General features: G+C 37.8%; 1 protein-coding gene across 5 annotated transcripts in view; it reads right to left on the bottom strand.

Moving 5' to 3' along the window:
- LOC136835542 (flagellar attachment zone protein 1-like) overlaps positions 1-24673 on the bottom strand; it is a 406052-nt gene that overhangs the window by 19803 nt on the left and 361576 nt on the right. For all 5 annotated transcript variants that reach the window (XM_067099190.1, XM_067099186.1, XM_067099187.1 and 2 more), the window contains 10 exons: positions 22366-22509; positions 9897-10211; positions 9210-9548; positions 7497-7661; positions 6888-7072; positions 6451-6600; positions 2954-3065; positions 2012-2635; positions 763-1296; positions 55-354 (listed from right to left, as the gene is read on the bottom strand). In XM_067099190.1, coding sequence (XP_066955291.1) covers positions 55-354; positions 763-1296; positions 2012-2635; positions 2954-3065; positions 6451-6600; positions 6888-7072; positions 7497-7661; positions 9210-9548; positions 9897-10211; positions 22366-22509 — 2868 coding nt within the window. The remainder of the gene's footprint in view (positions 1-54; positions 355-762; positions 1297-2011; positions 2636-2953; positions 3066-6450; positions 6601-6887; positions 7073-7496; positions 7662-9209; positions 9549-9896; positions 10212-22365; positions 22510-24673) is intronic.

Raw genomic sequence — 24673 nt, 5'->3', positions numbered from 1 at the left:
TAACTGATGTGCAAAAAAGAAGAAATCTATAAACTAGCATTATACTGTAATTACCTTTATTTGCAATTCCTTTTCACTTCGTTCAAGAGTCCAGACCCTCTCTTTGAGTTTGAGCTCTGAATTTTCCGTTTCAATGAGGCGATCCAACAAATCTGATATGCGGGCACCTTCACTTGTCCTAGAGTTATTCCGTAGGGAAGATCTAAGGCGTTCTTCTGAGGCTTCAAGCTGTTGGATTCGAGAAACCTGCTGTTCTATTGTGGCCTCCAAATCTTCAATTCTTTGTTTATAGGATGTTACATGGCTGGACATAATTTTGTCTGCTTCACGAATTGTTTCACGATATGCACACTCCTGTATAATAAAAATTAAAATGTTTAGAGGAGAGGAATGGAAATTGTTTGTGAATATATGAGTAAAATATGTACAAATCTACAAAGTGTGGATTATTTTTCTGATATGGTGAAAATAAGATAAGATCCAGTATCAAAACGAAAATAAAAATGAGCTTAAAAAACTTTTTCGTGGATCATGTTCCTCTACTAGAAAACTGAAAGTATACCTGTAAATTAATAACCTAGCAAAAGAATCCAATTCCGTTTTTTATATGAATGAAACACAAAAAAATAATCAATTACACAAAAATGGTACCATATGTCTGTAGTAACTATTCTAGAAATTTACAAAGCTGTAATGCATTTTTTTGCGAGTCGCCAGCAAAATTAAGTGTTTACTGATTGTATTAGATCTGCCATACCATACCTTTTTCTCTAGATCATAAATTTTCTGCCTGAGAGCTGTCTCGGATTTCGCAAGCTCTCTTATCTTCCTGATGAGTTCCCCATCGTCAGCGCACTTCATCGAAGATGGACCACCTTGAGAGAGTACATTTTCCATGTCAGTGTCAAACTCCACTAGATCAGTAGCAAGTGAAACACCAACAATTTCAAGTTCTTGCCTAAAGTTGGCGAGTTGTATCTCCAGCTGATGAACCCGTTCTTCTTGAAGATCTCGCAATTTCTCTACTTCCTTCACACGAAGTTCATAATCCTTTTGCAGTGACTTCTTCTCTTGCTCATACATCTCCTTGTACCGAGACATATCTCCTTTAAGCTCTTCTATTTTATGCACGTAATTCTGTTTCATTTCTTCATTTTTATCTTGTGTCTCCTCAAGGCGGAAAACTAGTGTGCAGTTATCTTCTTTTGCTACTTGAAGCTCCTGCCGCATTTCTTCCATTACTTCTTCTAGATCACTGTGTTGTTGAAGGGAGTCTCTTCGGTCGGTTTCATGGCCCTTGAGTAAAAAATGTATAATGTTTGATAAAGTTTTAGGTTCTGTTTTATTTTACTTAGGAATAACCACTTAAAAAAATCGAAAATAAACTAAACCTTGGAAATTAACTTTTTCACTGAGGAGAAACAAGAGTATTTAAAGACATATAGATACATCAGGATATAGAAGTTAAAACTTTCAATGTCTAGCTGTCTCTATTAGTTATCATATGCTGTGGGCACTTTAAAAAGGGGACGAAATTACCAAATTCACTCTTTGTAACTTTTCCTGGTGCAAAACCAATATATACTATTGATGTGTACTTTCAAACAGAAAACTGATTCTGACTGACAGGAATTTTGGGGTGCTAAAGAATTATATTCGCTGAAAAATGTATTTTTGAAAAAGTGAAATGTATAAAATTCTTTAAAAATCAGAAGGGTTGTCTTATGTTATTCCAGAACATAGAAACAGTGACAGAGACCAGTCAAGCGCAGTACAGGAATTGGATTTCAGTAATACTACAATGAGAATTTTTGAGAAGTTGGGTATGTAGTTATAATGGATGACAATACCATGGCAATGCAATCTATTTTTCTAAGATAAAAAGGATCGTACATAATAATGACACCAAATAATATGAAGGTATTGACTGATAAACTAGAACTACTCGCATTTAGAAGGAAAACTTGTGATTGATATGAGTAAAACATTTATAAAAACATTAAACGCCTACCTTTCTAAGATTGATCTTTTCTCTTTGGAGGGCCTCGATCTGCTCAAGATAGTACTGTTCCCTCTCTGTGGGACCTTCAGATGTAAAGGTCATGGTGGACTGACTTCTGGTGTTTCTTGGCCTTTTGTTGAGTGGTTCATCTTCATCTCTATTAGCTAATCTTCTCTGGCCATGGTCAACACCAACATTAAGATTAGGAGATTCCTTATTAACACATTGAGCATCAACATCATCTGTTTGTACAGCGGCACTGACTACTGGGAACTCGTTGCATGTTTGAACGTGGACATCACACATCACAGGGGGACACAAACACTTATCACAATCGTTTACAGTGGGACTTGATTCTCTGTGATCAAGAACCTCAGTTGTCATGTGAGCAGTCATGGTAGGGCAGACTTCAGGAGACACCTTCAAGGTCTTGCCTGTGTATGGAACAATGGCAGCAGTTGGGTTTGGCACCATCAATCTCCAGCTGTCGACAAGCATCAAGCCATACGCAGCAAAAGTGAGCTGCATGGCTAATTGTTCTCTTGCTGCTGCTAAGGATACAGCCTTTTCTTCTGCTTCTCGGCTTACTTGCTCCAACTTCTCTAAACGTCCTCGATGTTCCTTTTCTAGGATCTGCCAACAAGCAATGATCGTACAATAAAGTACAAGTAAAACAGTTTGCGAAATCATAAATTACTAAATGTCACTGACACTTACACGCCCTGCTGAACTGTACAAATAAAACTTGCTCTAACTACCACTTGCACCAAGATAAGTAAAAACACTTAAAATAATCAACACTAGAATCCTGCTGATAAGACAGTTTAGTAAAACATAAGGTACTTGGCATGAATCCAAACTACACCATTGTTTTCTGATTATCTGACTACGGTGCTATCAGTTCCAGGAAAAGAACAAGCCATGCCAAGTACCTCTATGATAATACTGTACCTGTAGATCCCTCACACGTCGATGGAGCTCTCTTGAGATTTCTTGTTCTTGCGACAGTGAAGCACTAAGAAGATTTTCCATCTCCCTTGCTGCCTCCATCTGTGCCTCCAACCTTTTCCAAAGAAAATGCAGTTTGTGTTACATAAGGACACAATTTACCACAAATCAACAAAATGCTAAAGCATGAAAGACGTGTTTACAGAGAGAAAATTTTTTCCTTGAATGAGCCAGAAAGTGTATACACTACACTCCGTGACATTCGGTGAACTCTATCTTCCTTACCACTTCCCATCTTTCACCTATGGATAACTTTCGTTTAATTTCTATCTAAGTAATCAGCAAAATTCCACACAAACAACTGATATTCTTGTTTGCCTGCATAACTGGTCTAAGTATTAAAAACTGAGCCTTCATATGATGGAAACAAAGAGCAGAATAATCATTTATTGTATATGTCGTGTACAATAAACGAATGAGTAAATAAACACTCTTAAAGAATATCATGATACTACCCAAGTTTTAAAAAAGTAAATAAAATAAACACCCCAAATTTGCTAACCGTTATTAATTTGTAGAATAAATTGGAAGCAACACAATAAATGATTCTGTAGTAGTAAAAGTATAGCATACCCTTAAAATTGGCAACACGTTTCAAGTTCCAAGTGGTCAGTCGCACATAACAAAATATTAAACTCCTATTTTCTTTACTGCATCAAAAGGAACTTCAAACATAAAAACTGTAAATGTAAAACGTTATGTAGTTGTTGATTGTAATAAAATCTGTATAGCAAATGCATAAAAAAATATAACGGCAACGACGTTGTTTTTTACTTGTTACACGTAAACATGGGTTCATCTATGCAAAATCGTCATGGCAAAATTACTTATATACCAATCGAACACAACACTGAGACATGACATAGCAAAGCTTATAAATCCACATTTCTTTTCAATTATGAAAGACCCAAACATCGAGGCCACTTACGCCTTCTGTTCTCTGTTGACGCCCACAACAGCCTCCTCCAGAAGCTGGGCAGGGTTGTGACCTCCACCCAAGCCATTATTTATGCCCAATCCACTTTTGCTGGCGCTTTCTTCGGGCACGAAGAGGTAACGACCAGGGTATTCCCCATACCCACCAATTCCTACTTGTGGGATGGGGGGGAAACCGGCCTTCAGCTCGTCCTGCGCCCCTTTTGGGGACGAATGGCTGAGTCTTAGCTTTTGGATTTCCGGCCATAGCTTTTCCAAGCCGGGTCTCACTATGGGAAATTCGGGCAGCCTCGCATCCGGTCTCAGGGTTTCTCGAGGACTAAGTCTCGCCGAGCTTCTTTGCAAGAGAAGGTGGAAAGTTTGAGGATCCATAATACGATGCCAAGCATCGGGACTAAGGGACTTCACCTTTCTGTCTACCAATCGCTATAAAATAACCACGAAATCCCATCTTGGGAAATTATGGAAGTATAGCAACCGGATGTCCGTTAAGCTTTCTTTCTCAGGCGATGTTTTCTCACCATTTCACTCAAGAAAAAACTGACTAAAGACTCTCAAGGCATCATCGTATACTCCAACAGACGACACCAGAATTTCACGACGGACACTGTTTTATTTCCCCTTGTCCGGCACAGTTGTGTTTGCTAATACGGGCGAAGCTAAAAAGACACTGGGCAGAGAGCAGAAACCTCTCTTGAATGGAGCCAACGAGATTAGCGAGTCTTATATCCTCGGCCTCACACACCCACACACAATTAACGTCAACATCACAGACGTGTCACAGACGCAAGAAAGAACGCGTGTCGCTCATCCTCGAATGTTATTCGCTATGAGGTCCTGCTTCAATTCCTCTGCCCTGTTTAACCAAGACGCCGCCGCTGCTGCTGCTGCTGCTGTCGAGAATCCATTTCAAGAACATTCGACGATCAGCAGCCAAATCCATTATCCAAACGCGAGCTCAATAGTCACTGGACGATGAAGGGCGCGTATGATGGATGCAGTTCGTTCAGGACAAAACTAATTCTCCCTCGCGTGATGAATGACAGAAAAAACGAAATTTGAAAAGAAAATCTTGAATATCAGCACAAAGCAGTCGGCGAAGTGACCGTCACCCCGAGGGAGTTGCATGTTAAGAAACCAGTGAAGACGCTACCAAGGTCATAAGGTCGAGGGACCCGTATGCTTACCGGTCCAAAAGCGACCTTGTAGACCGCGAGAATGGATGGCTTCATATTGATCATTGCCTCTGTGATGAGAATTCTAGGACCTTCATTTTCTTCTAATTAACTACTTTTTTTGCTCATGAGCACCTTTAATTCTAACCCATAGATTTTTTGCCTACGGCACATTTCAAGCCTTTATAGATTATATATATATATATATATATATATATATATATATATATATATATATATATATATATATATATATATATGTGTGTGTTTGTGAGTGGGCGCGCGTTTGTAATTTACAGTAAAGAAAATGTCCTTTATGTTGCATTTTCTTACCTATTAACCTTCATCGCTAAGTCTAACCACAGCTAACAAGTTTACAGTATATCAACTACAATGACAATAAAAAAAAAAGCCAGAAGAATAACAGGGAATCGATACAGTCTGCTGCAAAGGTAAGAAAAAGTATTGATCTTGAGGGAAAAAAATGAGACCGCTAAAAGTTGCTCGACAGTCTAATATGGACTTTCGTGATTACCTCCTTCCCTTGTAGTCCCGTGTCCCATTAGGATATCAATAACAGCGCATACTTCAATGGCGTGCTAAGGCTTAATTTTACTACTAGGGTATACTTGACTCGCGCAACGTAAGGGACTTTTGCCGAATTGCCGGGACTTTGTCTCGGCTGCGTTTATAACCGTGGTTTATTGTGGCAAAATATTCTCGCAAAAATGTACATCGTGAATGGGCTGCGTATGCCTTCGGAAAATGTTTGATGCAAAAATAAAGTCTCTTCGGAGATAAACGTATTTGGAAATGTTAATTCCACCAAAAATGGCGCACTGACACAGAACTTACATCTGAGTTAAAATATTATAATTTGCTCACTCACAAGAATTTTAATTATGTAAATGTTTTTATATCGACCAAACACGTAATAATATTCAATAACTACTCGTGTGAACCTTCTGGCTTAACATATATTAGGTTGGCTACACAGACAAACTGGAAGTTTACGCAAATAAAAGTATACAAGCTGAAGATTTTGACGATCTGGTAATTAGCGCCTGTAAGCAAAAAGTAACTAGACCGCGATTTTACTAAGGGAGATCCTCGACCACACTTTCGCGACTACGTGCCATTAAACAATGAAACAATTAACCCAGCGAGGAAAGTAACGTCAGGCAGAGTTTATGAGTACATATCTTGACAAAATAAAAAAAGCGATAATAATAACAATTTAGCAGGCCATTTTAATATTGAACATACTGCTTGGTCAGTAAGGTAGGTATGGTTACTTTATTGTGCTAAAAATAAATGATGTATCCTCACCTCTGAACCATGAGACGAGAATCATTTTCCTCCTCCTCGAGTTCGCACTTTTCTTCGAAGACCTGCAGTCTTGACCGCTCGGAGACCATCAACTTCTGCTTCAACACCCTGATCTCGCCTTTCAGCGCTTCTTCGGCGTCAGTGCCACGGCTGTGTAATTGGAAGGAACAATTCAGTCAGTTATTTTAATGAGATAAGCAAATAAACGCATTAACATAGAATCCACCTTCTAGGAGTTGTTACCCAGTGTTGGGGAATTACCCAGTCAATGATCTCAAAACAAGTCATGAAGAGTTTTATCTAGACTGATTTCATCTCAAGAGCGGAGAATTATCTGGTTAAACATCACAAAAAGAAAGAGAGAGAGAGAGAGAGCACAAATGACTGATCACGGAATAGCTTCAATAATATTAATCAAATGAGACTGGTGATCTTACCTGGCCTTATAATCCCTGATTTGTCCTCTTAAAGCTTCACACTCGAGCCCCAACTGATCTTTCTCGCACTTGAGGTGCTCTAGTTCCCTCTGGAGGCATCGCTCGCTCTCCACAATGCCGTCGTACTCGAGCTTGCTGAGGACCACTCGCTCGTCCAGACACGTCCGTAAGTATTCGTCGCTTTCCTAAATGAAAAGAGGTTCATGATAGAAAAAGAGAAGGAAATGAAGATAAAGGGTAAAATAAGAGGGTGTTCACAATCCAAAATACCGTTTTTGAGAAATCCACCTAAAACTTGAGGCACCTTTCTTGAGCAAGCCAAAGGGGCAAATGACACCTCGAAATAAAGTCTCCTTCAATCAAAGCTTCTTTCATAACCAGTGTTATTTTTTACTTTGCTTTTATCCTGGAAAAAATATCACTCCAAACATGTTCTGATGAAAGGTTTATTTTCAAAATGAAATTCAACGTGCAACAAGCGAGGAACACTGCAAGTCTTCTCAGAGACTGCTAAAGAATCAACATTTTACGCAGAAACAAAATGACAACCATTCAGCGTCTGATTTCATGCCGGGAGAAGGTAGAATCTATGCAAGGGCTCAACCTCACCTGCAAATCTTGCAACCTGAGATGCCTAAGATCGCGGCCCTGAACAGCTGACCTGATGGTGGCCAACCGAGCCACAGCGCTCTGCAGGTCAACCTCAGCCTCCCTGAGCTCACACTCCGACTTGTGGCGGTCAGCCTCCAGCAAGGCGGCATCAGTTACCTGCGTCTGGTCAAGCCGAAACAAAGGTCAAAAGGTCATCATGCAACATACCCCTGCCAAGAGCTGCGCATCAGCAGTCTAAAAGCATATCGCACAGCAACTCTGGCACTAGCAAATTACATCTAGTACGAAATTAACATATGCACTAATGAAACAATCATGCATATTCATATCTTTTAACTTGGTTTTTAATTATCTTGCTTTTTAATATCGGAAATGAATCTAAGAACGTTTTCATTATACACCAAGAAACCATTTATTGTATGAAAAGTTAGCCAAATTCGTTAAATAAAATTCTTATTCAAGCATTCAGTTCATCAATTAGTGACTTCCAAATTACCTTATGAGCGAAATATTGCTGTAAAACATTGTTTAGCCCATCATTTTTGCGAAGATTTTCAACCGAATTTAAGTGCTAAGATCTTGTGTTCGATTCTTTTTAGCGTGAATCGGAGAGAATTTGCGGAGGTTAAATGACTTAGAAAAATTCGGTAATTGTTCATTCTATCGTATCTATCAAACGGGTGATTGAATGACTTCTTTACTTTGGCGGCACAAAATCTGTGCCAGGATAATGTAGTGACTTTCAAAATAATAAGAGAGAGAGTAGGGGAGGGGTGGGGGGATACTTTCCAAACAATACAATTATAACACTCAACATTAAGGACACGCTGAATTCTTCAGTCACAATATGCGAGTTTTATTTGAACACATTTATGCAGGTCTGCACCAAGTCCTGCAAAATATCGCCCCGTTCCCTGTTGTGCTGACTACTCTAACGTAATGTTTATTGTCATGCACAGTCGAGCCTTCTGTTTGTAAACGAGGGGCGGGGTCACCAGAGGCCAAATCAATGTATAGATTGGCATCCAAGCGCGTACAAGATTCAGGTACGGTGTCTGCATGTATATTGCAGTGCGCCGTGAATGCTATGTATTTAAGAGAACGTTTTCATCGAGTGACTCTAAAGAGGAAATATATAAATTAATAAAAAAAAGTGGTTATTTTAACTGAGGTGTATTTTCATAAGAAATATCTATATGTGCAATCCTTTCTAAAAACAATTAAGCCTCGGACAAAACAATTATATTGCACTTAAGCTTAAGATTTTCATTTTACGGTTATCATCAAAGGGCAAATTATTAAAAAGCTATAGCAAACAGCTGGGATAATCATAAGATCCGACGATAAATATATTAGTAATTAAAAACAATTGTATACCCTTTAGTACAGGCTGATATGCATCATATACTCTCGGGCTCATATGAATGCAGTATTTAATTTCAGTAACTTTAAACAAGTCAGCGAAAAATGCAAAGCTCACCTAACACACTATCCAACCAAAGCTATCACAGTCATTATCTAGCCACTGCAAAAAATAAAACTTTGCAAGCTGAATTCAAACTATGCTAACTTCAAAATCTTACATCCAGTAACATAACTAAACATCAAAAACAAAATGAATAAAACTATTCAAAGCAAAGCGCCACCTTACGTAACACATACACTTGCAAAGTTATTTCCCAGTTCGTGAAAAGAGACACGATGACTTACCAGCTCTGTCTGCGTGGTGACATGGACGAGCTCGCACGACGTGTCGAAGATGCCCGACTCCTGGAAACTCGTCGAGGCATCCAGGGTGACCAGTTTCACGGACCTGTGGTGTTGCTGGGCGTGCTCAGGAGCGTCGCTCTCCTCTGCGTCGCTCAAGTCCGAGTGGATCGAGGGCGTCTTCCGGTGCACCAGTTCGCTCTCGGTGCCCGAGGCCTCCGTGCGCGTTTCGTGGGCATCGCTCAGGGTCGTCACGGCCTCCTGGAGTTCGCGGTTCTCCTCCGTCAAGCTGACTACCCTCTCCTGCAGCTGGGACAGGGAAGCGTCCAACACGCGTAGCTTCTGCAGAAGGGTCAAAGAACCACCACGTGAGTCAAGCGAAAAATAGTGACAATTCTAAGAGTGGATGTTTCATTAAGCTAGGATAAAAGCGCTCAATATCAAATAGCTTCCTTTTAATTTTTGTCTCATATAATTATGACTATTAATGTTTTAAGAGTTTTCTGCGTGACCAAACATCACGAGACCATTTTATTTGTTACCGTTCTGCATGCATAAGGAAAGATGATACTATTTGAACAGATAGGGAATGATGTAGTGAATGATTTCTAAGAGTGGGCGGTCTAGCTTATGATTTCAAACTACAGAGCCTAACAGACACTGAACACATCCGGTCCATCCCACCCTTACCGCAATGGTATCGAGCAACAAGGGTTCTTGGGCGGTTGGATCATTGAGGGATTCCTGGAGGCGGGTGGCAAGGAGCATGAGGTCCCGTCCAATGTCGCCTCGGATTTCTTCTTCCCCGCCCATCCCAGTCTTAGGCGTGGGCGCAGGAGTAGCCAGGGTGGGGCTCATGGGTGAGGAGAGACCATGGTGGGTGGTGTGGGTCGGGGGAATGGTCGCAACCCAGTCCAGAAGGGCGGCCAAGTGTTGGGCGGCGGGTGAGTCTGGGTCGTTGAGGGAAAGCTGAGCTAACCACGCGCGTCCTTCGGTTATGCGGGCCTGAAAGAAGAAGAAAAAGATATTTTCATTTAATAATAATAATAATAATAATAATAATAATAATAATATGCTTTATTTCATCTCACTACATATCAAAATACAAAGGCAGATACAAAAGACACTGCTTAATAGATTTACAATAGGATACAAAAAATAAACTTCTAACACTGATTAATTCAACGATAATTACATATGGTACAGCACCAGCATTACAGCTATATAAAAAAAATCCTTTCATGGAGCCCATTCATAAAAACGGCCGAAATCAATCGTGCATTAAGATTTCGTCAAAAACACCTTCAGTTTCAACCCGAGAGTCACGATCACCAAACAAGAAACAATGCCAACAAAAGCAGTTTCTTTCAAAGAATGGTTGGTATCCGAATAAAAAAAAAAAAAAAGCAATGTGTAGTAAATCTGCAGGAAGGAATCCGGTCTTGAGAATCAATAGAGCTAGGAGTCAGTGTTCTCCAACATCGAAGTTTCGCTCATCGGACTTAAAAAAAACTTTACGCTGAATAAGAAAGGTTTTACTACCTAGCGACAATTTTCGAGGCTTTGTTGCACTACTCAGTTTTCCAGGGTTTTATTACGTTTCTGTAAGTGCTCCTATGCCATGACCTCTGGAAGGTACTTCTTGGCAAGGGTGGCCTCGGCTCTGCCTGGGTTTAAAGGTAACCAACATGCAGACCGATATACTGCACCCAATAAATCTCCATGGAACTTGGATTAATGACTTATGCGAAAAGACTAGACATTCTACTGCCACGCAGTTTTTCAAACCCAATAAAAAAATTGAGAGATGCCGGAGACAAATTACACCAACGACATATGTAATAACCTTCCGGGGATGCAGGAATCCCGCACAATGTAACTTACAGAAGTAACTTGTTGATACTGGCGTATCGTATATAGTCGTCACAAGCCGACTAAATGGATACAATTAGAAGCCTGACAAAGTACAGCATCAAGATATTACAGATCTACTAGGATCTCTTGTGCCAGCATGAACAGCACAAAGAGGTCAATATCAAACGTAATGCCGGTCATGTTCTCTGGGTAATTCAGAATGTAAACTCAGCGCACCAATGGAGAACCCCGTGTAAGGAACCGTGTGATGAATAGTCACACATTCTTCCATGCCTGAAAGTATTCAGGAAATTCATCCTGATCACTCAGCTTGAAAGAATGTTAAAAAAAAAAAGAAATGCAACTGAGTGCTTATGCAAAAATAAACTAATACATACCAATGTTCAAAGGCACGGATTCTCTCTCTCTCTCTCTCTCTCTCTCTCTCTCTCTCTCTCTCTCTCTCTTCAAAGAACTTATGAACGTCGTGACAAAAGTAACCTGATAGCTCCTGGCCAAAATACTATTGCCTTTCTCTGAGCTTTACGCCCTCCGAAACACAAACAACGCTTGCAAAGGCCACACTCAACATTTTCGCTTTGGACAACAATTTACAAGCAAATACTGTACGTGCTTAAAAAAAAAAAAAGAACAATTCAAACATGGGAAGGGCGTGTGAACTGTCTGAGGAACATAATAGTTTTCGAAAGTAGGAACTGCACGTGACATATTTTCACGTGACTTCCAGAATTGAACATATGGAAGACAAAAACATCACTCCCGCGCTAGTCAGCACTGCGATACACAAGAAATATTTATAGTGCAATACCATTCCCTGTCAAACAGTGTATGCTGCGGTCGACAGGGTACAGCTCATGCTGCGGTAACACAACAAAGACAATGTGGCATAACTCTGCGGCTCTAATATAATTGATAAGAATCTATTTATCTATCTATATATATAGTACATATATATAGATAGATTCCTATCAATGATATTAGAGCCGATATATATATATATATATATATATATATATATATATATATATATATATATATATACATATATATATATATATATATATATATATATATATATGCATATATATATATATATACACACACACACACTGTATGCAATTGCAAACAAATGCACATCTAAAAGTGAAATACACTTTCCTGGTTCTCCTGCAACAAAGCACAAGCATATACATCCACCCCTTCGCAACGTGATATGATAAACTGCATCGAACAACGGAAATGAAGTCAAAGTGGGGCCAAGCACTTTGCAAGAGATCTTGCTGCCATCTCAAAGAGGAGTGTTAACCGCATACAAGGTCGGGCAGGCCAGCCGGCTGACTTATCTTTATCAAGGCAGGCTGCTGCTGCTGCTGCTGCTGCTAGCAGACTGTCGGGAAAATGACAAAAAAAGGCTTAACAGCCTCAAGGGAAGCAAGTAATTCTATACGGTTGGCATCTGGCGTTCAGAAAAATCGTAACCTAAAAATGGTGCGCCGAAGGGAAGCGATACAGAGCCACGAAATTTCAATATAAATCTCAATAAATCGGCAATACTCTGTCAAACTTTCATACCGTCAGTCTGAAATATAACTAACGATCGTTGGACAGAAGAAATAAAAATACGTTTCAGGCTTATTTCTGAGTACATTTCTGTCTCTACCGATGTTCACGACCTATTTTCAAACTGCATTATTATTATTATTATTATTATTATTATTATTATTATTATTATTATTATATTCAGAGGATGAACCCTATTCATATGGAACAAGCCAAAGAGGCCACTGACTGCCAAAGAATATAGAGTTCATCGAAGGACTTAAGTGAGGAAATTTGCTGGATCAACTGAAGAATGTTCATGAACTGCGTCATTAATTATTTTCGGATGCATGTGCGAAACTTAAGATAACTCCTTGGAAATTACTTTACTTTCCCACAAACTTATATAATTATTTTATTTCGTCATTTATTCTAGCTTTTGAAACGTCAAAATACAAGGCGACCAATCCATCGGTCAATCAACTCTATTATTCGAACATGCAACGAAAGCGAATCTCTTCACGTGCAAATCAAAGTTTTTCATATATATATATAATTTATATATATATATATATATATATATATATATATATATATATATATATATATATATATAATACTGTATATATATATATATACATATATATATATATACACATAAACATACATACATACATACATATATATATACATATGCATACACACATATATATACATATATATATATATATATACAAACACATATGTATATATATACATATACAAATATATATATATATATATATATATATATATATATATATATATATATATATATATACACATATACAGAAAGAGATAGATATAAATAGATAAGTATATAGATACACAGAGAGAAATAGGTAGACAGATAGACAGATATAGAAACTAAGTAGACAGACGGATGGATAGATAAATAGATAACAGACACTGTGGGAAGAAAGAGGATGTGCACGACCGCAGCTCTTAATTAGTCTCTACCTGGAACAAACCACCTTAATTGTGAGAAAACTTTGGTGTGAGCAGCATGGTTCCCGCGCGTTTTGCTTAGCGTTTTTCCTATGCAATGGCCGATGGGAAAGGCAACCAACTGCCCTCATCTATCTCTAACCAGAAGGAAGCGAGAACAATAAAATGGGAAGGAGTAATAGCGCTACACAATTCGAAACGATAGAAAAGAACCAGTTGCCCGGATGAGTGAGACAGTGACGAAGATTTAAAAAAGAGAATGAAATCCAGCATTTTAAAATGATGAAATGTGGGGAAGGTTCACTTGTCATTTTGCAGCCACTCAATAACCTAATTTAGCGACCACCTAGCAGGCCAATCTCGCGACCACTAAACAAGCCATTCTAGCGACCACTTAATAATTATGCCCTTCGAAATGTTCTTCGTCTTCCCGTCAAGGTTCCCCAAAAACAACCGGAGGTGGGAACTGACAATATCTGCCCCTAATGGAAGAATATGCACTACTGGAATTATATACGTAGGTTTTGAAGATGGCTGAGATTCACAAGAAAAGCAACAGACTCTGATCTACTGATCTCTTTGGAATATCAAATATGTAGAAGGATTCTCCCGCCTGCCTTCTGCTTTATATGTCCAAACACAAAGGCGTTAGTTACCACATACTCTTTTAAGGCACACATATGAGAATTTCATGTTCGGCGATTAGGCCAGAAAATAAACAATACACTTTTCTCTCTCCATTATTATTACCAAGTGGTTCGTCTCCTCTAGAGATCTCCAGTACTGCCTAACAAATACACCCAACCTCCGTGACCCACTTACACTGTACATATCTATAGCCGTGCGTGAGAAGCCATGCCATTCACGTCACTATCTGAGGCGATTTAAAGAGTGCAAAGTTCATTTATATGCGTCCGTGTGGTGCGAGAGGAAAATGCGAACAACCAAATGATTGACCTACGGCAGTTTCACTTTCTTTTAAGGCTTTATTTTACGCAATTCATTCGACCAATCTACAGCCCCGAGAGAGCACGAATTTGAATGTCGTTACGCTACTTGGAATTTTACGACGCTGTTTTATTACGAAAGAACATGGCTTCACTGGCCCTCAGGAGCAACAATAGCGGCTAAGTGACAATTCTTTCATGTGTTTACATTATATATATATATATATATATATATATATATATATATATATATATATATATATATATATAGAATATATAAATCTATTTATATATAATAATTTATATATACAGTATATATATTGTATCAATGCAAGTGTAATATTAAGGTCAGCTTCTATTTATAGTTCCTAAAAGATTGCCACACATTTCCACTGCTGGACAGTTAACTAAACATCTTCACTTCTGACAATCTGTTGTCACAAATTCACACACATAGAGAAAAGATTGCAACGCTTTCAATCTTGAATGGATTTCATGCCACGTTTTACACATATTTTCTTATGTCACATACAGTCATTAGCTGTACTGAATTGGAGAGTTCTAAATTGAAGCAAAATTATGTGAACGCCACCTGATGACAAATCACGAACGCTCTATCGGTAATAATAATCTAAGAATAAAATAACAATACAAACTTTTCTTTCGTTGATCAAAATCATTCAAGTATCCTTTCCTAAAAAATGTGTACAGCAATAGGTTTAATAACCCCATCCCTACAAAGCTATACAGACCAACAATGAAATCAAGCAAAAGCCTCGAGGGCGGTTAAGTGGCTCCTTGCTAAGTGGTACAATGAGTGGACTAACAACAAGTGGGACGAATGGGAAGCAGGAGTTCGAGAGGGAAGGGAGAAGGGGAGGATGAAAGAGAAGAGATGTAGGCTATGAGATACTGGCCTGACGCCAAGAAAGGGGGGGGGATATGGGAGAATGGGGGGATACAAGAACATCGAGGGTGTGAGAGAGTCGGAGGGTATCGTCGTATCCTGGCGGTGGGAAGGAGGGAGGAGGATGCAGGATGGGCAGAAGAACTAAGGAGGATCTGATCGAGAGATAAAGGATTCAAATGCTCTCAAGTATCTGGTTTAGGAGACTATTTTAATCCTACGATGGCTTATCCACACGAATATCTCCAATTTTTATATGAAGTCAAAGCCACATTTTTATCATGTGGGCAAATGTCTAATGTATCAGATAAAAGGAACATCTAGACTTGGGGTCACAACAGGAATGTCTCCTTCGCTCTCTCTCTTCCACATACTTCCGCAGGAGGGGGTTCCTAAAGGTGAGCATACTTCACCTCGATATTATTGGACGCCCACGTGAGAAGGGTTGAAGACACCGATATTTATTCAACGGTTCTACCAGCCCATTTATATGTTCCTCGCACTAAAGAAAAAGAATAATAATTTCGGCAACAGGCAATGCCTAAAACGGGCTAGGCATGTAGGCTGAATAATAAATTTGCTGGTGATCCGTTAACGACGTTACCTAACAAGCAAATAGAATCCTCGATTACATCTGTGACCAGTTGGCACAAGCGAGACAGACTTGAATTCAAATTTCTGTAACCGCTTCAGAAGCTGACGCTGAAATCTACGTTTTCCCTCCAAAATTTGCAATGTACAAAGAACTGACAGGTTACTGAAAAAACTTTTGGCTTACCATAAAATAAGCGTCATATGCCCAATCTCTTCGGGTAATGAAAGTGAATTCTTTTAAGGTCTAGACGATAGTGAGACTTAATGAAGAGATAAATGGCCAATTCAAACAAGTTTCAAGAATGTTAACATCAAGCAATAAAATGGGAACCCAATTACCTCTGGAACTAAGACTCTTACTCTCTGAAGAAGAATGTCCTCCTAAAATTCCAAGGGTAGGCTTATCTCACAGGCCTATTGTATTCGCCGTAAATATAAATGTGTGTGTGTGTGTGTGTGTGTGTGTGTGTGTGTGTGTGTGTGTGTGTGTGTGTGTGTGTGTGTGTGTGTGTGTGCGCGCGCGCGTGCGTATGAATTCAAGCGCTAGCACTTGTGAGTAACCAGAATTTTATTTTCATAAAATTTCCCATATTTATTTCTTTTATTGCCACTTTATTGTTCATGTTATGGTTAATTTATAATATAGATATAATACAGACTATTGCTTCCGAAAAGGAGGCTAGAAAATTTGAACAAAAGTGGCCCTAGAAAATGGTAACAAGTGATTAGATTCCAGAAGAGTTCCAGATCTGAATGAAGGACCTCCCCTCTTTTTTCCTCAGCCCTGGTGTATGCTTGTGGCCTCCGAACGCTCTTCTTTCTATTAGAATCCTTCTTGATAATTTCTTCATTTTTAATAAAGAACACAGGCTAAAGTTTTAGTCTGTTCGTATGAATAAGTGTATTATCACTTCTTTATTTAGATTTTATTTACCATGTTTCACCTTGTAATTTTTTTAAGTCTTTTCTGTTCCTATTTTCTTCGTCTTTGCGATTTTCTACTGTTTCCACAAATAAACATACCCACATTCTCAAATTTCCGGACTTATACTCGAATTCACCCTTGAAAATACACCTTAAATTCTACATCCTCTTATACGTGAAATTCTGTTGGGGCCTGGAATTACGTTTCCCCGGCTCTTGCCAGCGCTAACGGTGTAGATCATAGACGATGGAGACAGATGCCCAGAGACAACCGAGGAATGTTTATATAACGACCCCTTACCAAATCGCTACCTTCAGAGTACCTCCAGCGATACAACGTCTTCCGCCAAGGACGTTTGGTACCCGAGGGGGCTACTAGGCTATCTAGAAAACACCCAGACACAGAATCCAGTTATAACTGTTCCTTTTTTGTATTTCTAAGTCTGCCTAATTCTATAGAATTACTTATCGATGTTTACAAAGATGCCGATGGCTATTTCATCATTCCCTCTCTCACACTTCTCTTTTTCCGCAGGCAGGCTTCCTTGTTATAGCAAGTCTACTCTTAAGTCTCTGTCCGTAAATTAAAAAAGGAAACTCTCTCTCTCTCTCTCTCTCTCTCTCTCTCTCTCTCTCTCTCTCTCTCTCTCTCTCATGCACTGAGCCTCTTCATGTTCAGTTGTCAAAGTCACTTATCTATCGTTGTTTCTAAACCCGGCAACGGTTCGAATCCTGCCGGAGACGAAGCACTTATAAATTCTAATTCCCTTTGGGCGTAAGTTATTCCGAGAGGCATATGAACTGGATATTGAAAGATAGTTGTGCCTTAATATTTGTAAGTAAAAAGTCACGTGTATACGTGACTATATATATATATATATAAATATATATATATATATATATATATATATATATATATATATAATATATATAATATATATATATATATATATATATATATATATATATATATATATATATATATATTATATATATTATATAAAAACCAGTTCGGTTAAACACAAGATAATAATTACTAACGCTTCCGTACTTCAATTCCTGAATCGCAGGAAATTTTTTGCATTGGCCACCTCAAACATTTACTCCGCATTTTCATCTGCATCTCGCCGAACCTATACCCACTCACTGACCCATCTACGATGAATAGTAACCGGCATTAATGGAAAATTGTGCACTGACACAAATCGAATTAAATCTTGCTAACAATAAGTGTAGAAGTATAGCAAATAAATGTGAAATAAATTTGCCCCATAGTTGATAATAACCAACCTGTCTAAAATCAATGAAATCCACTGAATGCATGAAAACATACGTGAAGTAAATATCTCCTCATACGAGCGAGCGAGAGCCTGTGCTGACACAGGGCTACGTAACTGACACCCAATACGGTAGACACTTTCTGAGCAGACTGCTTCCGACATCATGCGGCTGCTTGCTGAGATCATACCAGCAGTCGAGTGATAAATGATAATTGAATGGAAGCAATCTCCGCTAAGGCAATCTCCGCTGAAACAATCTTGCCTACGCTCAGGAAGTGCTTGAAATGTACAATCGCTCGCGGCAATTTCTGCACAGATTCAATCTCTCAACGCTTCCTTCCAATTCCGTTAAGTCAACCCACGAGATCGAAAAGTCTTTTGAAGACTGGTGCCAATGGGCCAGTCTATACTGCATCAAGACCAGACGCCTAATTGCAGGGAATCTTGGGCCTACACAGTCGTTAATAAGATTCACAGTAGTTAAGGGAGTGGTCTTTCGTCAGCTACGAAAACAGGTACGATTGTAAAAGGCCGTTTTGTTCTACAAAGCGATGTGACATAACTTCTTTTTGCTTACGATGAACTGCTCGTAGCTTAATGGGAAAACTTTTTCTTCTTGTATATGATTTTGTTCGTTTCTTAACAATGCATCAAAAATAAAAATAACACAGGATGAGCTAAAAGTCAAAGTGCTCTTCAGTTAAAAAGTATTGATAACAACGTATCCAGTATTACTATATGTAGGCCCTAGTCTGGTAAACTTATCAATGTTTGGTATTACAATTCTTATGGTACAACCGGCCATCTAACGGGAAGTTGACAGCATAAGAAAGACTAAGATGTGGAGCTCCAAGTGAAAACCTTTTCAAAATTCACCTGAATGAATAAATCACGCAAGAAACATCACCTGTATATAACTGAGGGTTCCAGGAAAGTTATCAACAAGAATCGGAATGTGATTATTGGGCCAAGGTAATCTATAGAATTGAAGACTAGCCATCAGTACATGACGTAAAATAATAGATATTTGGATGTAACAGATAGCAAAAAATAATAATCATAAATAAATAAATAAATAAATAAATACAAAAAATAAAAACGAGAAATGTACTTTGGCATAGGAATTCGAAATATAGCACCGCCGTTATGACATTATCTCCGCCCACTCAGTCCATGCCACCTGCCTCAGCACAGCGGAACGTCAGAGGTATTCCGTTACCGATGACTGGCAAAGTTAACATGACGTTTGTCCTTTATCAGCACCAGCTGCGCCATGGCAAGATCGGAAAGCTTTAAAACTATTTAATTCTGTGAAAATAGAAATTACAATAAAATTGTCTAAGAAACGTCATCCTTGAGACTTCATTAACCCATAATTAAGTAGATTGTCGTTCATAATTGGTTTGCTATTAAAATCATTTAAGAATATAATTATCCACAAAAAATGTTCTATGGAGTTTTGGCGGCTGTCTTATTAAGTGCTGGGCCTTGAAGTTACCACTCAAGAAAACACTTGAGTACTAGACAGTCATCTCAGAAATACTAGTTTCACTGTAATCTTGTATTTTTCATACAGAACATGACCGATAGCCTTAAATTTAAATAATTTCAAAACAAAACGTCTATGAATAATCTCTTGAATCCATGAACAACACTCTTCATTAAGGCGTAATACAATATACTTAATAAAATCAGCAAAAAACATCAAAAAGCAGTTAAATAAGATAAAAACTCAGGATTCTGAAGTAGAAGTCATATACTGTATAATAAATTAAACTGGAGCGTTACCAGAAAAATTGGTAACATTCTACTCAAGCTACACATAGCATACGCAGTAATTTGAAAAAATACAAATCATTAAACTTAATACAATCAACTAAATAAGATGATAAAACTATCACTTGACAAAATAAGCCACGCTTAAAAAACTCATCGCTATTAATCAGGTATATCAATTAGAGTCCAATAAAACTTAGCAGCATTGTTTACTAAAATGGTTATATATAGTATGATACGCTCAGTACTGGCAACTGTTTTGTAAACAGGAATAATGTAACAGAAGGTCGCGACGGTTAAATTCAACACTTTTCAGATAAAAGCGTGGCCAGGAAGCTCGGAATATGCCATTTTTATATTTGCATATTTACACAGAAGCCAGTAGCGAGAGAGTGTGACCAGGAACTAGATGACGGCAGGTTGAAACGTGGAATTCATTTCTAGCGGACTATAAAAGCTTTATCTACTCACTAAATAAATCCTATATACCACAATATCACCAACTGTATGAATATAAAATTAGTTGATATTCTACTATATACAGAATTTAATTAGTGAACATGTGTATGTATATATATATTATATATATACATATATACATAATATGAGTGTGTGCGTGAGTAATTCAAAATACTTTGCAATAAACTCGATTCTGAAGGAACTTCTTGGTAGGTGGAACACCATTATCAACTCAAGTCTATCAGAGATCATCATAAAACTTACTAAATATAAGAATATTAAAATCTATGAAATTATTAGAGCAAATCTACTCTTCCCACCCAGCTCCAATTAGTTAAAGTACATTTACTTTAACACGTAAAGTCTCAATTATAAAGCTTAATGTTGAAACAGTGAGCGCATTTACCTCGTACTTACGTATTCTCACAGTTCTTTCTATTCTTGATTAGGTGCTATTGATACATATATAAATATACATATACACACATACACACAGTATATATATACTGAGAGAGAGAGAGAGAGAGAGAGAGAGAGAGAGAGAGAGAGAGAGAGAGAGAGAGAGAGAGAGAGAGAGAGATTTTGTCATTAGCCAAGCAAAATAAATGTACTACAGACTGGTAACCATATTGCAATACAGAAGAGTCAAAATGTGTTTTGTATGCCATACAAAATGATACATTCTGATGCTCAGCCACTCTGGAACATTCTTGCGAGTTACCTAATAACAATCAGCTGCAGATCTATCATACAAAGGACATCTTTATTACCCGAAGGCTCCCGGGATTTATAAATAGCATCGGGAACAGAGAATCTGTTTGTTTGAAAAGCACTTCACTTCAGACCACTGATTAATGAACCGTTCAAGAAATCACGGAAGGGAAGAGAAATAACTGTCTTTATTCAGTAACGCCTTCTGAAAGGTGAACAAACGGTTTCATTCAGGGAAAAATACAATTAAATTTATGAGACTTTTATTTAATGGGAAATTCTTCATTCACATTATAAAAAAAAAATCTGCAGCTTAAGGTTACACATTAAAAAGGTTTTCAGTTCCCGAAATTTCTCCAACAGAAATATTCTCCATTTAAAAGTTCAACATACTCAAAATTCTACAATTAAAAGATTTTATTTTCCTGAAAATTCTACAATTAAAAGAACGTATTGGAGATAGGTTATTTCGCTTATCATAGATAAATCTCCTTCTCAAATATTAGGCAATGACATGGCCACTTAACCTAATAAAGTTTCGAGACAGAGACATGAGTAAAAGGGCGTGGCGATCTTGGAGAGAAAGAGAGAGATAAAACTAAAACTAGCGTGTGCGACTCCACCCTGGTGGCACTAGAGAAGGCAAAGCTTACGGCACCATTACCCACCATCAGATATTTTATTTATGCATGCTTTGGTACAGGAATGTGTGTGTGTGTATATATATATATAATATATATATTTATATGTGTCTATGTATGTATATATAACGTACCTTACCCTTTTCCAGTGGATAAACTTTTTCATACAAGTCAAGGCAATCACTCCCCTTGAAAAAACATGTATATTAGACCATTAAGTTTCAAAACTCGGCCATTAGCTCATGACACCTGTTGCGTTTCGTTCTCCAGGCATTTCTGTGCCGCGACACTTGTCGAGTAGAGCTAAGATTTTAATTATAGATATAACTGAGAGAGAGATTTACTATATACCCTATATATATACTATATATAGTATATATATATATATATATATATATATATATATATATATACAGTATATATATATACAGTATATATATATACATATACATATATATACACATACATACATACATACACACGCATATATGCAACTTGAAGATAAAAAGGACACTGTACCTTGTAATCGTTGGAAATATCTAGGCCAGAATCTATAGACAACGGCAGAGACAGATCTTCGTTGGTTGTTGGTATGCTGACGTCATCAAAGTCTGTGGCAGTTGACTGATCGCAGGTCTGAACGCAAACGCCAGCTTCCGATATCTGGTGAGAGAAAAGAATTTCGATAAATATTTCGAAAAGAACACGGTTTTTTATTAGTGATTCTAACTTAGGGATTCTTTGAAGGAAAATTAAAAGCTTCAATTGCCTAGGAGTTCACTGATGACATTTTGGTAGACATTTTTCAGGACAAAACTAACTAAAATAATCTAAAGGTTTCAGTGATTATGGTATCAATACCTACATCAACGGATGAGGAATGAGCAACAATAAAATGCAAGTTAAAAGTGATATAATATCAAATTACAAGACATAAAGGACGGAGAACACGACGAAAACCACTTCGAAACCTTGATATCATATACGTCTAAGAGAAAACGGTCTCTAAAATATGGCCAATTACCGCAGACAGGAAAGAACAGAGAATACAGGGAAAAACAGCTTTAATCACTAACCACAAACAAAGGCCACAATGTGAGAGGCTGAGAATAGGAGGGTAGGGGAAGGGGGAGATATTACAGAGGTATTCTCAAATCCATAACACACACAACTGGGAAATAACCTTGAACTGTGTTTCCAGGTCCTTTACATAAACATCTTTGGACGCAAAACTGGAACACATGGCACAAGTTTGAAGCACCGTAAAATGAATTTAAAAATTTTGAAATTTTAGAATTTCAGGATTTACCTTGAAATATCTGAAGCTCGAAATATAGGAACTTCTGAATATTTGTTGTTTAAAATTTACAATCTTCAGAATTTTGCAATTATTGCAATATGAAGTTTCCATTCTTGGAACTTTGTGATTTTTGAGGCCTAGAATTTGGCTTGAACTTTTTGAAGCTTTTAATTTGGCTTGAAATAATTGAAGTTTTAAATTTGGCTTGAAACCTTTGAAACTTTGAATCTGTTTAAACTCTTTGAAGCTTAGGTCCTGGAACTTCGGTTAGGCTAATCTGAGTTACTTTTCAATTCACTTTAAAAAATATAGGAACCTTCACAGCTCATAATCAAGTAACCTTGAAATCTTTGAAGGAATCAAGTGTCACTGAAAACTCTGAAGCTTCAGATCTTCGATTGTTGTCTTCTTTATACTTTGGAGTATGGAATCTTGTAACCCAGGATTCTCCATAGAACAATGAAGTCTTCAAAGTTTATATTCTGAAAACGTTGGAATTTTTCGAATCAGATGCTTAGAATTCCGAAATCTTCAAATATTTTCATACTGACTTACAATTCTCTCTCTCTCTCTCTCTCTCTCTCTCTCTCTCTCTCTCTCTCTCTCTCCTCTCTCTCTCTCTCTCTCTCTTTCTGGAATAGGAAGTCTAATATTTAATATATCAGTTAACTACCTCCGGCTTGGCGGCCTTCACTATCTTCAACGAGACGCCGTAAAAGCAAAAAATAATGAGTTTTTATACAATAACAGCAATTGAGATAATTACAAACTATTACCGGATTCCTGGCAATATACTGCAGACAGGCTAAAATTTTACTCTAACATATAGATAGATGAGTAAACAGACAAAACTTTTATACATACATTTAAATCAGAAATATAGATATCATACATAGTTACCATACTGATTTCTGAACCACATACTTAGACTTGCATTTTACGCGATCGATTTTTGTCAAAATATAAGTTTAATTTACTTCTCAACCCTTACATTTGCTGTAAAGAATAAAGCAAGTTCATGAGGTGATATTTAACATTTCTGTATATGCAAAAAGTACTCAGCTGACATGAGGTATATCTTCCCCAACCAGGTGTATCATCAATCATAATCCTTACTTTACCCTAACCTTGAAAACGCAAGAGACTTGGCCAAACATACATTCAACATCCGGAACACATAATAGTCTATCCCCTCTGCAATGTAGTGCAAGGTTTTTGCTGAAATTGGACTCAATTTAGGCATAAGCTTGGAGGAAGAGATCCAATAGATGCTATTCGACCTTGCTTTAACTCAAGATAATATGCCGGCCACTCAAGAGGCAAGAACCTTGAGCCATTATCACCTAGAAACCTTTCATGGAAACTCCCAAGACCCTAACCGATTTCTACCAGTGCTTATGTAGTGATGAACCTTATATTTTACCCGAAGAGTTATAACATTTATAACCTTGTAGTACCATACATGAGAAAATAAATAAGCTGTTGACTTGTCCATATAAAACAAATCTTAAAAAAAAACATACACGC

This window comes from Macrobrachium rosenbergii, chromosome 55, assembly GCF_040412425.1.
Source record: "Macrobrachium rosenbergii isolate ZJJX-2024 chromosome 55, ASM4041242v1, whole genome shotgun sequence".
Classification (NCBI taxonomy): Eukaryota; Metazoa; Arthropoda; class Malacostraca; order Decapoda; family Palaemonidae; genus Macrobrachium; species Macrobrachium rosenbergii.
The sequence above is the reverse complement of the archived record's forward strand: the minus strand, read 5'-3'. Positions and strand labels throughout refer to the sequence as shown.